Genomic DNA, 12313 nt, shown 5'->3' with positions numbered 1-12313 from the left:
AACTTGACCTCCGCTCTATCTGTAAGACCTTGCAGAACACTCAAGATTTACTGGTTTTTGTCATGCTTCACAAAGGCATAACAGTAAGTATGATGTGTTTAGGTGCATTAGTCTCCCTACTGATCTTATCAACACAGATGAATGTGCCAGGGAGAGGCAGTTCTCAAGAGAATTAAGATCTGTCAGTAACTAGCTGTTACTTGAAATACATGGTTGACTTTTCAAGTATTCGGATTTTTCTCCCCCACACAGCAACAATTGTAAATTATTTGGCACATGCCCAAAATAACAATTTCTCATGTCAACCAAACCTCATACATCGCTACAATAAGCATAAAGATTTTCTGTTATTCTTACACACTTATATTTATGAGAATACTTGCACACATTTCAGAAATGTGAAATCTTTGTAAAGTTACATGGATTTTATGACTAAATTGGGAAAGGTTAATAACTTCCCAAATGGAAAAGTCATCAGCAAATTAGGCTTGTGGTCTCAAATGTGCAGGCCTTTGAACAGCGACGCAGATGTCTTTCCCACAGAAATATGCTTGTATATTAAAAAGAAAAAAAAACAACCATGATCTGCAGTCCTTACAGGACTCTGTGCTACAACTCCAGCATATGGCAATGAATCAAAATTTTTCAGCTATACTAGTTTAAAGGATAGTCCAATTGCCCTCATTACCACTGACCTTTTACTAACACCAAATGCTGACCTGAGCTAGGGTTGAATAATCCCCTGCCACAGAAAACTGCTGTTTCAAAGCCAAAGAATATTTTGAGATAGCTGATGTAACAAAAAGATAACCAATGGCACGTGTATTCTTTCCAGGCATGGTTTATTGAAAACACACCAAATTGTTATCCTACATACCTGGTTTCTAACAAGCATTCTACTTGTCTGCATTATGGAAAGATCCTATAATAATAATACATTCTGTCACGGTAACATTTGTTCTATGAAAAGCATAATCCACCTTTTTTTTCCTCTCCATACTTGTAAAATCAAACCATTCTAAGTGTTTCAGTTTATAGTACAGTGTAAATACAATGCAAAATCCCACCAGTCTAAACTACAGAGAGAATGTTGAGCAATATTACAGAAAACACATTGTTGATTTTTTTTTTTTATTCTCCTACCATGAAAATTTTAAGGCACATGATAGTTACAAACACATTAGCTACTAATTACCAGTAAGCTTCTTAGTCTAGTTATTTTGTTTTTCTGAACAGTAAGAACCAGATTGGCAGGCCTTGTAGTATCTGCGCTATCTTCCTCCTCACCTTGGACTTCAGAACATCCTACCCTGACGTAAAACTTAAGACAGAAAAAAAAAGGTTCATAATACCTTCCCCTTAAATGCACTAGATTAGTTACGGTACCAATAAATCACAGAACTTCTCTGTCAAAGATAAGGAAACACCAGATTTTAGGGGCATCAAACCCCCCACCAAATCTGAAATTTTGCGAGAAACTATGCCTATATAAACACCTTCAAAAACTGTGAGAGCATGACTCCACCCCAACAGCACAAAAATGCTGGCTGAAGCATTGGCACACTGCAGTTTTCACGGAGTGGGCAGCTGGACAGCAGAAGAGGCTATCACCACTCTAACGTGCCCCATTTGGCTTCTGAAACTTTGCTTACTTGAAGAGTTTAAGATGTGCGCCTCTCACACGTAGCTGAGCCTATATGCTCAACTTTAAGGCAAGTAACAGAAGGTAACTCACCACCTTCAATTTCATGGAACTACTCCAGGACTGAAAACTGCTTTGCCCAGCATAAGCCTTGCATGCTAGAAAGCATTACTGTAAATTACTCCTCAGAGTTGGCAAGAACTTACTCATCTGCTGTAACAAACATGCCGCCCCCTGCTTTCTTGATGTGTCACTTAGAGCAAGTGAGTTCTGAGTCCCCAAGTCAGTCCCTTTTGTGGTGTCTTGGCAACAGAGACAAGATTTGCTTTCCTGATACAGATGCATTCAGAATTGGCATGTCTGAGTGCACAAGAGTCTAACTAGGATAGGCAGGTGTTTTGCCCAGAAGACTCTGAAGATCAGGACCTATGGCTGCCCAAGCTGTTCCCTGGGAAGCATTTCAAGCTGGCAACACATCTTGAGTTGTCAAGTTACGCTTATGGCTAAGCTGCTACTTAACTCCAAGACAGAAACAAAATGTCCTAAAGCCTTGCCTTTCCACTCTCCTCCTCAGATTCTGCAGACAGACAGATCAACCTGGGAAGCTGTAAGCACAAGTACAATTGCTCACACACTCAACAGCCAAACTTGATGCTTCTCCAGGGGAGTCTTGACACACAGTGTTTTTTAAACGTCCACAGCTTAGTGAAGATGCTTGGGAGATGTGCAAACCACCTCCCTGGGAAGAAAGTTCTGCAGTAATTACTTGCCATCAGAAGTCTCCCTCTCCCCCTACGTTATCTCAGCCCTCACTGGGCCAACAAATTTCCTCCTCCTCTTTAGCAGGAGTCTTGCAACACCATCGCTTCTTTCCACAACCATCTCTCCCACTAGAACTTCTGCAGGTAGAAATCTCTCCTACCCCAGCCCTTTGCAGGCAGATTCCCTCCAGTTTTCACAGTGGAGCCAACAGGAAAAGAGGAGGTCACGTACCTGAGCCCTAAAAAGCACTGCCTGCCTTTTAGCAGGAGACTCTAGACCGTACTGCAGCTTTAGTCACGCACACTGCCACTTGCCCTCCTTTACATACAGTCCCTGCTGCCAAAATACAACAATTACGGGTTCATCCACCCACATCCCAGAATAGCTCAAACAGCCAGTCACACTTGTGCCAACAAGGGGAGAGGTAACGGCAGGTGTGGGCACACATCCCACCAGCGCTTTCCACAAGTGAGCTTGTGGTCATAGATAAAAAGGACATTAAATCACCAGACCTGGTTCAAAGTATCTTGCTTTGGACTTCAGCTGGTGGGCTGATAATGCAAGGCGATAATCTCACATGGAAGTGACCCCCCAATCCATTCTCCATTCTCAATATCCAAACAACAGTTTGGTGAGAAGAAAAAACCACAGTAATGTAAATGATGGGTTATTGCTACATACTTGGGAATTCATTGTTATTGTAAGGCATGGGAAGGGCAGGGGCAAGACATGGGATCCCCAGGGGAAGTCTTGGCCCATGGACTTGGGATTTGACTTCTTGATATACCATCCTTTGCTTTTCTGTAGCAATAAACCATGTTGTCAGCTCACAGCTACGCTGGCTGCCATGAACACTTACCCCCAGGAAAGCAAAGAACAGTTTGGTACAATGACCCTGGGTGGCCAATGCCATCTAACCTGACAGGGAGGTTTGCTTATCACAGGATGCAGTTTAAATACGAAAAGGACTTTTGGGGGCAAAGTGGGATAGGGTCTGAATTTGCTTCTCAAATACTCCTCGGTGTCGTTAACCCACTAATGACAGAGACCAAAGTAGATTCCAATCCAGATTTTGAGTGTCCCTGTAGTGTCCCACTGAGAGCCATGGGATATCTGGCATAGGAGGTCATGGACATGATTGGCCCCTAGTCACTTCACTTCCCCTTTCCTGCAGTCTTCTCTGTTAACCTCTTGCTGGCTTTGAAATACCTGTACAATAACTAAATCACAAAGTCTTAGCAGAAACTCCTTTCAACAGTCAGGTCTTTATTTTAAGTGAACTTTTGCTCAGACTCCTTTGGTAAATATATGGTTTGAAGTAGATCAGGGACAGACTGACAGCACGGCCCTTCTCTTACACTGTTCTAATCAGCTACAAAGCAGGTTCCATTGCTATTACTGAACATTTTTAAAAAAATCCTTTCATATACAAAAAGAATACACCAAGTACATAACCAAAAGTGATATAAAACTCTTCTGTGTAGCTTGGTTAAAAGGGTCTCCGCGTATTGGCAGAACAAGTATGAAAAGAGCACCATTGATATAATATACAGTCAGACTATGTATCTGGTTTCATTGCCACACTTTATGTCTACACATAGAGAGACACTGCCCCGACACAGATAATCACAGATGTATCTCTTTGCTTCCCTTGATCCGCTGAGCATCTTTGGCCCAATAGGACTCTCATGCACGTGAAAAAACAAATCTTTGCTATCTTAATTTGCTCCAAACAACTTCACCTTCCCCAGGATCCAGAAGTGACCACTGCAACGTACGTGGAAGATGAGGGTCAAAAAGGGAGGGTGCGAAGGAGCACATGTATCATCCAAATCACTGACAGCTTCTGGCATCGGTCTTTTTCCCTGAATCAACAAAGGCTTCCCTCTCCTGCAAACTACTTTACATGGTTTTGTTAACCTATCCTCTGCACAACAATATATATATATAGATATATAGATTTTTTTATTTATTTATATATATGTATTCATGTCAAATTTTTAATATACTCAAGAAGATACAAAGCTCTTGGTACTTGCCTTTTTTTTTTTAAGTTTTAAATTTTTTTTTTACAAAAATTTTAGATGTTTACTATTACAGTAATATTTTGGGGGAGGTGAGGTTGTTGGATATTTCCCCTTTTTAATTACAAAGGAAACGGCAGGCACTGAAAACTGCAAATGATGTTTGCTAGATTCAAAATGTGCTTTCCAGTCACACCGTTTTTAGGAGCTTGTTTAAAACTAAGCATGGCAATCAAAGAACAGTGGCAACCAAATAAAATCAGCAAAAGTCCACTGATGCTACTAGTGACACATTTGCTTCCTATTCTCATCTGCTGCCCTCCCTTGACCAATGCCTGGAGAAAATCAGTGATCTGAAGTCATTTAGTTCATGGCATTACCAGATACCATATATGCAGAGTATGTTCTCATGAGGTAAAAATTCCCCCTTACACAAAGCAGGCCTTGGCATCTTAGAGGAGAACCGTTGCACATGGGTGATTTTCACACCAAATGAAATATGTAATCTCAAAATAAAACCAAAGGAACACAGAAATCATGATGATGATTTAAAAAATGCCAAACCAGTTCCCTTTGTGGCATTTTTCATCAGGATCTATAGCCCAAAGCAAACATGGATCCAACAGTGATAAATCTACCATCAAATGTAAGTGACAGACCCATCTAAAATTTATAGTGTGTTCAAAATAAGACATCCTACGAAAAAGCTCCTATTTTTTTTCCAATGTGTTAACAGCTATGGCAAAAGAAATTGTTAATCATCATCAATGCAACACTGGTACATTTAAAATGTAAAAGCTCCTTATTGCAATCTTTGAGAACAAGAAAATAAAAAGCCAGCCAACTCCATTTCTCAGCATAGATTTCTGAACCAGGGACACTGAAATCTTCAATAAACTGCTTTTCAATATCTGGAAATAAAAACAGCCATTACAGAATTCAAAAGGCAGAAGTATTGTACACCAGATTATAATGATAATATAGCACTGTGATTGATATAGCTTACTCTAAAAGCAGATTATACAGCTCGCATCAATTTTGTCATCCACTCTCCAGTTCATTTGACCAGCATTTAATCGTTTTTGTTCTGCATTTTCTCCCTTCATTGAAATCCAAAAACCCCACTCAACATTCCTGCACTTTCTGTGAAAATAATAAAGAAAACCTAAACATTTTTCAAAAGCCTTTAAAAATGTTAGATTCACAGTTCAAAAGACATCCCCCAAAACAAAAAACAAAACAATGAGCCCCAAACCAGAAAAGTGCTATTATCTTCATGGCTACACCTATGATATTATTTCAAATATTCTGCAGTTTCTCTTTCCCTTGTGAAGCTGTCTTCTTTGCTGCCGCATAACCTTCACTTCTGATACTTGGCACCATTCACACGTAAGAGTCACCTAAGAACATGCGGCCAGCTAGATAGAAGCTTGGATTCTCTTTTCTTGCTTGCTTTCTTCTTGCAGGAGTGGGAGGGAGGGGGAGGTGGTGGCTACTTCTGGTGGGAATGTAACTGAGTTAAAAAGCAAATTGTCTCTCTGTAAGGCATGGTGCTCCAGGGTTGGCAATGGCAGTCAGTTGTGTTTTCTCCCCACATCCTCCTAGAATCTGCAGCCTGGTCAATGATGCAGCGCCCTCCAAATCTGAATGGCAGTGGTGACTGATGAGATCCTCTGTGTCGATTCAATGTTTGTTTCTCCCCCTCAATTAAAAAAAAAGTGGTTGGACTCTAGCCCTGCAAAATAAAGTCAAAACTGATTAATAGCAGCAAGTAACATGACCTTGGTGATCTCCATCACCCAGTGGTAGGACAGTGACTGGAAACGCCAACCTATCCCCAATATGTGGGTTCCTTGAAGGGTATGACTGGGAGAAAACAAGCGCGGACCACATTTTTCAAAGTCTGTACCCCACCTGTAAGCCTTCACTGCTCAGAGGAAGAGTGCAGGAGTGAAGCATATGGGCACTACGCACATATGTTTATCCCTGCCCTTTGGCTGGGCCAAGAAGGCTGACCACGCAGCGCTCACCAGCTGTGGGAAGCCAATGGTGCCAGGGTCTGCTCCATGGCTATATAAGAGTACCTGGCAGTGCTGAAAGACTGCTCTGGGGAGGTGCTTCCAACCCAGGAACAGAAACAATCTGTAAACACTTAGCACTTATACTAGACTCTTAAATGAAGGAGGAGGGTGGAAAAAAAACAATCCCCCCCCCCCCCCCCCCCCCCCAAAAAAAAAGTACTGGAGTTTTCTCTCCCACTAATGCAAGTGTTTTCCATGTAAAATTATGGGAGCAAATGATGTTTCGGAACTTGGGCCTTAAAGGCCTATTGCCCACTCTGATGGGAAAGTTGCCCAGTGCCTTCACAATAGTCACTAAGACTTTCCTTTAGTCATAGCCAGGGGCACAAAACCTGCTGTTCAAAACGTAGCGTCACATCTGATGGAGTGCCAGAAGGTATAACCGAGGTAGAGGGCTGTCTTGCAAGACAGCAGGAAACAGATTAGCAGTGGCAGGAGCAAAGAAAGGCCAGTGACATTACTGAGGAACTTGGCACATGGCAAAGGCAGAGAACTAGAGAGCAACAAAAAGGCACCTTTCTTTAACAACAGAAAAAAAAAAAGGAACTGAGAAGTGAGACTTGTGGGTCAATGTTTATTGTGTAACCAAAATCATCTCTCCTTGCAAAGTAACTTGTGTACAGCCAGCAGCTTTCCTGCAGATGGGCAGGGCTGTGTAATTCATGGGAACCTCAAGGGACATCCATAAATAGTCAAGGGTATGCTTTTCCTTAAGTCTCAGGCTAATCCTTATAATGAGCATAGAGGGGAAAAGAATGGTTGGAAGCAGGAACATACTATTCAAATTCATTCCCATGGCCTAACAGCAGAAATCTTTCACATCTCAGCTGACAACCAATCATTCATGATATTAATTTTCTGTCTGGTTATTTGACAGGTTGTTTTTTAATCAAACAATGGTGTTTGATTACATTTCATTAAAGATATACTGAATAATACAAGCACCACTTTTTTTCAAATGCATTTTCATTTGTCTGAAAGGACCCAGTTAGCAGTTAGCCTTGAACAGATTCCACAGTGATACAGATCATGCAGGAGACAAGTTAATCACTAACACCAATTACCATTAAAAGGACCTACCATGCATGCAAATTAGACCCAGGAGTCAACAGGCTGGGGTTTAATGTCCCGGGCATCCACCAGATTCACCGAAGCCCTGTTACTCCTGTTAATGTTTTTCCTATTTGTGTCATTCTGCAGCACAGGGTGAGGAGTTAAAGGCAAAACAGAGCGGATTAATCAAACAAAACCACCAAACAAGTCAGCTTGAAGGAGCACAAGGGAAAATTAGTGATAGAGAAAGAAACAAGATCAGCAAAGGCACAATACTGACAAAAGCATCTGTAACAGCCAAAAGGCTGCACTTCCCTGCCATCATTATTCACAATTTTCAGCCTCTCTTGAGCCTCAGAGCCATGGTTATCAAACAATTCACAAGCCAGAAGACCCCACAGATATATTTGTTTCACAGCATAGTGAGAGGGATGAGTAGCAGCTACTCAGCTCTGCTCAACTGAGGGCATGGCAGTGCATATGTTTGATGTGTACAGCAGGCTGAATTCAGGTTACCCTCTGTCCTGAAAACCAAGACGCAGCACAGACCTTAGGAGACACATTGTGGAGTGAAATGTTTTCTCTCTTTTTCTCATGAAAGCAAAGCAGCTAACTCACTGAACTCTAGGTTGTGCTTCACTTCAGACATACACTGGAGTTTGGACTGCTTGATGTGATTTTTAGGGTTGTATTGGACCACTTTAATGAATTTTGAATGGCAAAAATAACAACTGTTTTGTTCTTTCCTGCCTTAGTCTATTTTCCTTAGAAAGACATTTTCTGTCAAGCTCCTATTGATCAACATTCTTATGTCACTTAGCGGCTCCATTCCCACTGCATCCTTGCAAAACATATTAGAACTGTGATGAGGGAACTAGAAAGTTTATTTCATTGACTCTGTTTCAAGCAGGGCCATCTCTTGCCACATTGGAGCAGGGGATCACACTGCATGACTTCAGTAATCAGCTCAGTTTTATCAGTTCCAAAAACAGATGAAGAAGCACAACCACCTCTGCCAGAAAGTCTAGCTGGGCAGCCTCCAAGAGGGTGCAGCCACACCCAGAACTGGCAAACTGAAGAGAGTGATCTGTGCTTAAAAAAAGGTCCAGCTGGATTGAAACCATTCTCCAGGGTATACCTTCAGGGAAAGGCAAAAGACAGCAAGAAATGCATGACCAGGCAAGTTAATACAGGCAGACTGATGCAGCAGGACATCTTCCCAAGTCATGATCTACAGAAGTATTTTTCTCCAAATCACATTTTTATTTCCCTTGTTCAATAATAGTGGGTTTTCCTTTCAATTGACTGAAGTTTAATTGTTTCCACTCAACATGAATCACCTGGATTTTCTGATACTACCAGGAACATGCTGAAGGTTATTAAGGACAGCCTTCTGCAGACGAACAATAGTGTTTCCTACCACTGACTTGTTTCAATGAATCCTCCTCTTCCTCCTTGAAATTACTTCCCCAGGGAAAACACAAACTTATTTTGAGGCGAGGTAGAACTGATGGCCACCACATTAATCAACTTTTTAAAAGGTCTGCTGAAAAGGTACAGCAATGCAACAGAAATTACACAGAGCCTACTAAGCCACATTTGCACACAACCCACAATACAAAGAGCTTTGTTAATTAAGATTTTTTTTTTTTTTAAATTAGGAAGTTGTCTATATTTGTTTTTAGAAGGCACATATGTAACTATGCATGTCTCTCCCTTCCTCTCCATCTCCTTGGCCCATGCCCATAGTCCACCATCAGGACTGTGAATGAGTGTTGCAGAAACAAATACTGTTCACCCTGCTGCTGTACACAGACTCACAAGATCACACCTACTTCTCATGGTGAAAACAATAAAGCTGCGTGACAGTTTGAAGCGACTATTTTCAGAACAAAGGCTGAGCACAGTTATACACTTTATGGATAGGGAATACTGCCTGGACAAGGGTGACAGAACAAACACTTCCTATTTTTACAACCTCCCCATTTACAAGAATACAGTGATTGCCTGCACTTGCTCCTGCACTGGAAAACAGCATTTTGTTTTTGTTTCTAGTTAGCCAAGTGCTAAGTTACAAAATAGTGCCTTCATCTGGGGGAAAAAAAAACCCAAACCCACCACCAAAAAACTCCAGCCCTTAACAGCCCCCTGTAACATATTTCATGCTGAGGACACCAGGCTTCCTTTCTTTTAAAGGCATTAACTAGCATTCAGCATTAAGAGGAAGCTCACTTTTAAAGGTTCTTTCTCCGAGGCATCCCCTGTGTTATCACTGGTCTTGTATTTGCGCTCCTTGTCCCGGTGATCGATGGTGGAGTACCCATCTGAGGAGAAATAACATGACAGTCAGGCATGAAGCACAAATAAGAGCAGGAACGGAGCTGATGCAAGCAGAATTCTTCAGCAAAGAAACAGGAATATAAACCATCAGAACCCAAAGATGCTGGCAGCCTGCTTTTCACATGTGCTCCAGCTCTGAAATTTCATTTTTACCAGCTTAAAACAAAACAGAAAAGCCCTCTTTTTATATCACTGCCAGATGCTGGCACTCATTAGCTAGCAGCACTGTTTTCATCCCAGCCTGCTGCACTTTTTAGCGTGCCCAAGGAAAGCAGCAAGTTGTCATCTCACGCCCTGTGGCTAATGAGCTTCAAATTCAGCCCAAAGCTTGTGTTCCTTGCTTAGCAGCCTGATTAATTGGCTGTGTTCATTCTCTGAATGCTCTGCAGCATGTTCCCACTCTTGCTGAGCCTGACTACTAGCAGGACATGACAATAATTTGGAAGAATCCCCTTCAGAGCACTGAGAAAAAGGGCTTGTTGAGTTGGAAGAAATCTTGATGCAAACCCTGCTGTGCTTGGACTGTCTTTCATTACAAAGTAGCACCTCTTGGTGCTTTTTCTCCTGACAACTAAGAAACAATATGAAACCAAGATGAATACAAGGAAGAAAAGTGTGAGAGGGTTTTATAAGAAAATGCCTCTAATTATTTCAGAACCTTTACTTTGAATCATTGTCAGCCAATGCAAATCTTAATTTATTTTCCTGATGCATCAAATTTCCCTCATTATCAGTGACAAATAGATCCTCTCCTGCTCTGTTTTGGCAGCATTGTGATCTGGAGTAAATGACACTCAAATTTATAGCTCTCTGTAGGCTTTTGTTTTTCCCTATGTAATTGACGGATCATTAATGTTTTCATGTCCTGTCAAACTGGGTTCTTAGAATACCACAAAAAGGTTTTACATAAACTATCAAAATGCTCCTCTCTTGGTTTATTACTTGCCTGCAACAGGTCAAGTCAGTCATATTTTTTGTGCGGTTCCCATGGCATAAAAGAGGCACTGTTTGCCCACGTAACAAAAACACACACAGCTAGAGAGACTTGTACCAAACGCAGTCGCAGGGCAGGGCCCTAAATGATGTTTATGCTGGCCACTGACAGGTTAGTTTTAAGAGCTGTAGTTTTCCTTTATATCACATGAATCAAAGAGCACACAGACCTGCAACAAGCACCTGAAGTAGTGTATGTTTATGACATCATGGATAGTAACAGATCATTTAACCATGCTGCCTAAAAATACCTGAAGAATTTTGGAGTTGTACATGTAGTACACAGATCTTGAAGCATGAAAATAATTGTCACACAGAGCTTTACTTACAATTATTTGTTGACAATGAAGATGCCTAACATTCTTGGCTATTCCTTTCAAACAAAAAAGAAAAAAAAAAAACTTAAAGCCTACCAGCTGCATCCAGCTACCCAGCCAGCATTTGTGGAGGAACACATGACCAATAATTCTCTTTCAAATGACAGGCATGAATACTGCTAGTAAGTCATATCCTAATCTAAAGATTCGTCATTTATTTAGAAGTAAATAGTTTACATAGGTATGTATTTAAATGATGGAAACATACCGACTCCCCCCCCCCCCAAAAAAATCAAACAACTAAGCAGTAGCTTTTTACAATCTAATATTAATTATACTCACAATGATGTAATGGATCACTTTGCATTTCTGTAGTGCCATTATCATGGGTGATCCACAAATATTTTTTAAAAGAATTGCTAAGGTACAAAGGAAACCTTTAACCTACGCCCAGAAAGCAACAGCTACTAAGTGAAGTATGGCAACTATGATACTTTCCAGGGAGCAAGGTCAGAAGTAAGGACTGTAATCACAAAAAATTAAAAGCACAACAGATCTTTAATACTACTAAAAAATTAAAAAAACATGCTTAGCCAGGACAGCAGCAACAGGAAGATCAAGCTTTTGCACAGTGGCAGTAATCTAACAATGAAGAACAGTCAAGAACTTTGTTCTTCATATCTAAGCTCCAACATATTTTGCAATTCATACTGTCAGCCCACTCTTGTGTGGTCTGCAGGCTAACAGTGCCACACACATCAGCACTAATGGATTATGTGTTTCTAAAAACCACACGCTGTGCTATGACTCTGTCAAGATGAGCAGCAGCAGAGATAAGAAGTTCATGATTTGATCTAAAAATGAGAAATATCTTGAAGGAGTCTGCATCAGAGAAGTAATACGTCAGTGCCCCACGAGCCACAGATCTCCAAAGAAATTAGAAAGTACTGCTTCTCCCACGTTTCACGTTCATTGTAAAAAGTGATCAAAATTAACTCTGTTTCTGTGGCATAAAGGAGACCTACACAGATCTTGCAGATCTTACTGTTCCAAGGTATAAATGCATTATTCTAATACAATCCAACGTAGAGACAAAAGTTA

The 12313-nt window shown here is 41.0% G+C and overlaps 1 protein-coding gene across 15 annotated transcripts in view; it reads right to left on the bottom strand.

The window, feature by feature from the left end:
* Positions 1 to 825: 825 nt before the first annotated feature.
* The window catches only part of ARVCF (ARVCF delta catenin family member), a 292495-nt gene continuing 281007 nt past the window's right edge, over positions 826 to 12313 (bottom strand). For 14 of the 15 annotated variants that reach the window (XM_069795000.1, XM_069794998.1, XM_069794999.1 and 11 more), the window contains 3 exons: positions 9795 to 9886; positions 7590 to 7703; positions 826 to 6163 (listed from right to left, as the gene is read on the bottom strand). In XM_069795000.1, coding sequence (XP_069651101.1) covers positions 7602 to 7703; positions 9795 to 9886 — 194 coding nt within the window. In that variant the 3' untranslated portion in view covers positions 826 to 6163; positions 7590 to 7601. The remainder of the gene's footprint in view (positions 6164 to 7589; positions 7704 to 9794; positions 9887 to 12313) is intronic. The other variant, XM_069795007.1, reaches the window with a different exon arrangement.

Source organism: Haliaeetus albicilla, chromosome 10 (assembly GCF_947461875.1).
Source record: "Haliaeetus albicilla chromosome 10, bHalAlb1.1, whole genome shotgun sequence".
NCBI classification, from domain to species: domain Eukaryota; kingdom Metazoa; phylum Chordata; class Aves; order Accipitriformes; family Accipitridae; genus Haliaeetus; species Haliaeetus albicilla.
Note: the sequence above shows the minus strand (reverse complement) of the source record. Positions and strands in the feature narration are given on the sequence as shown.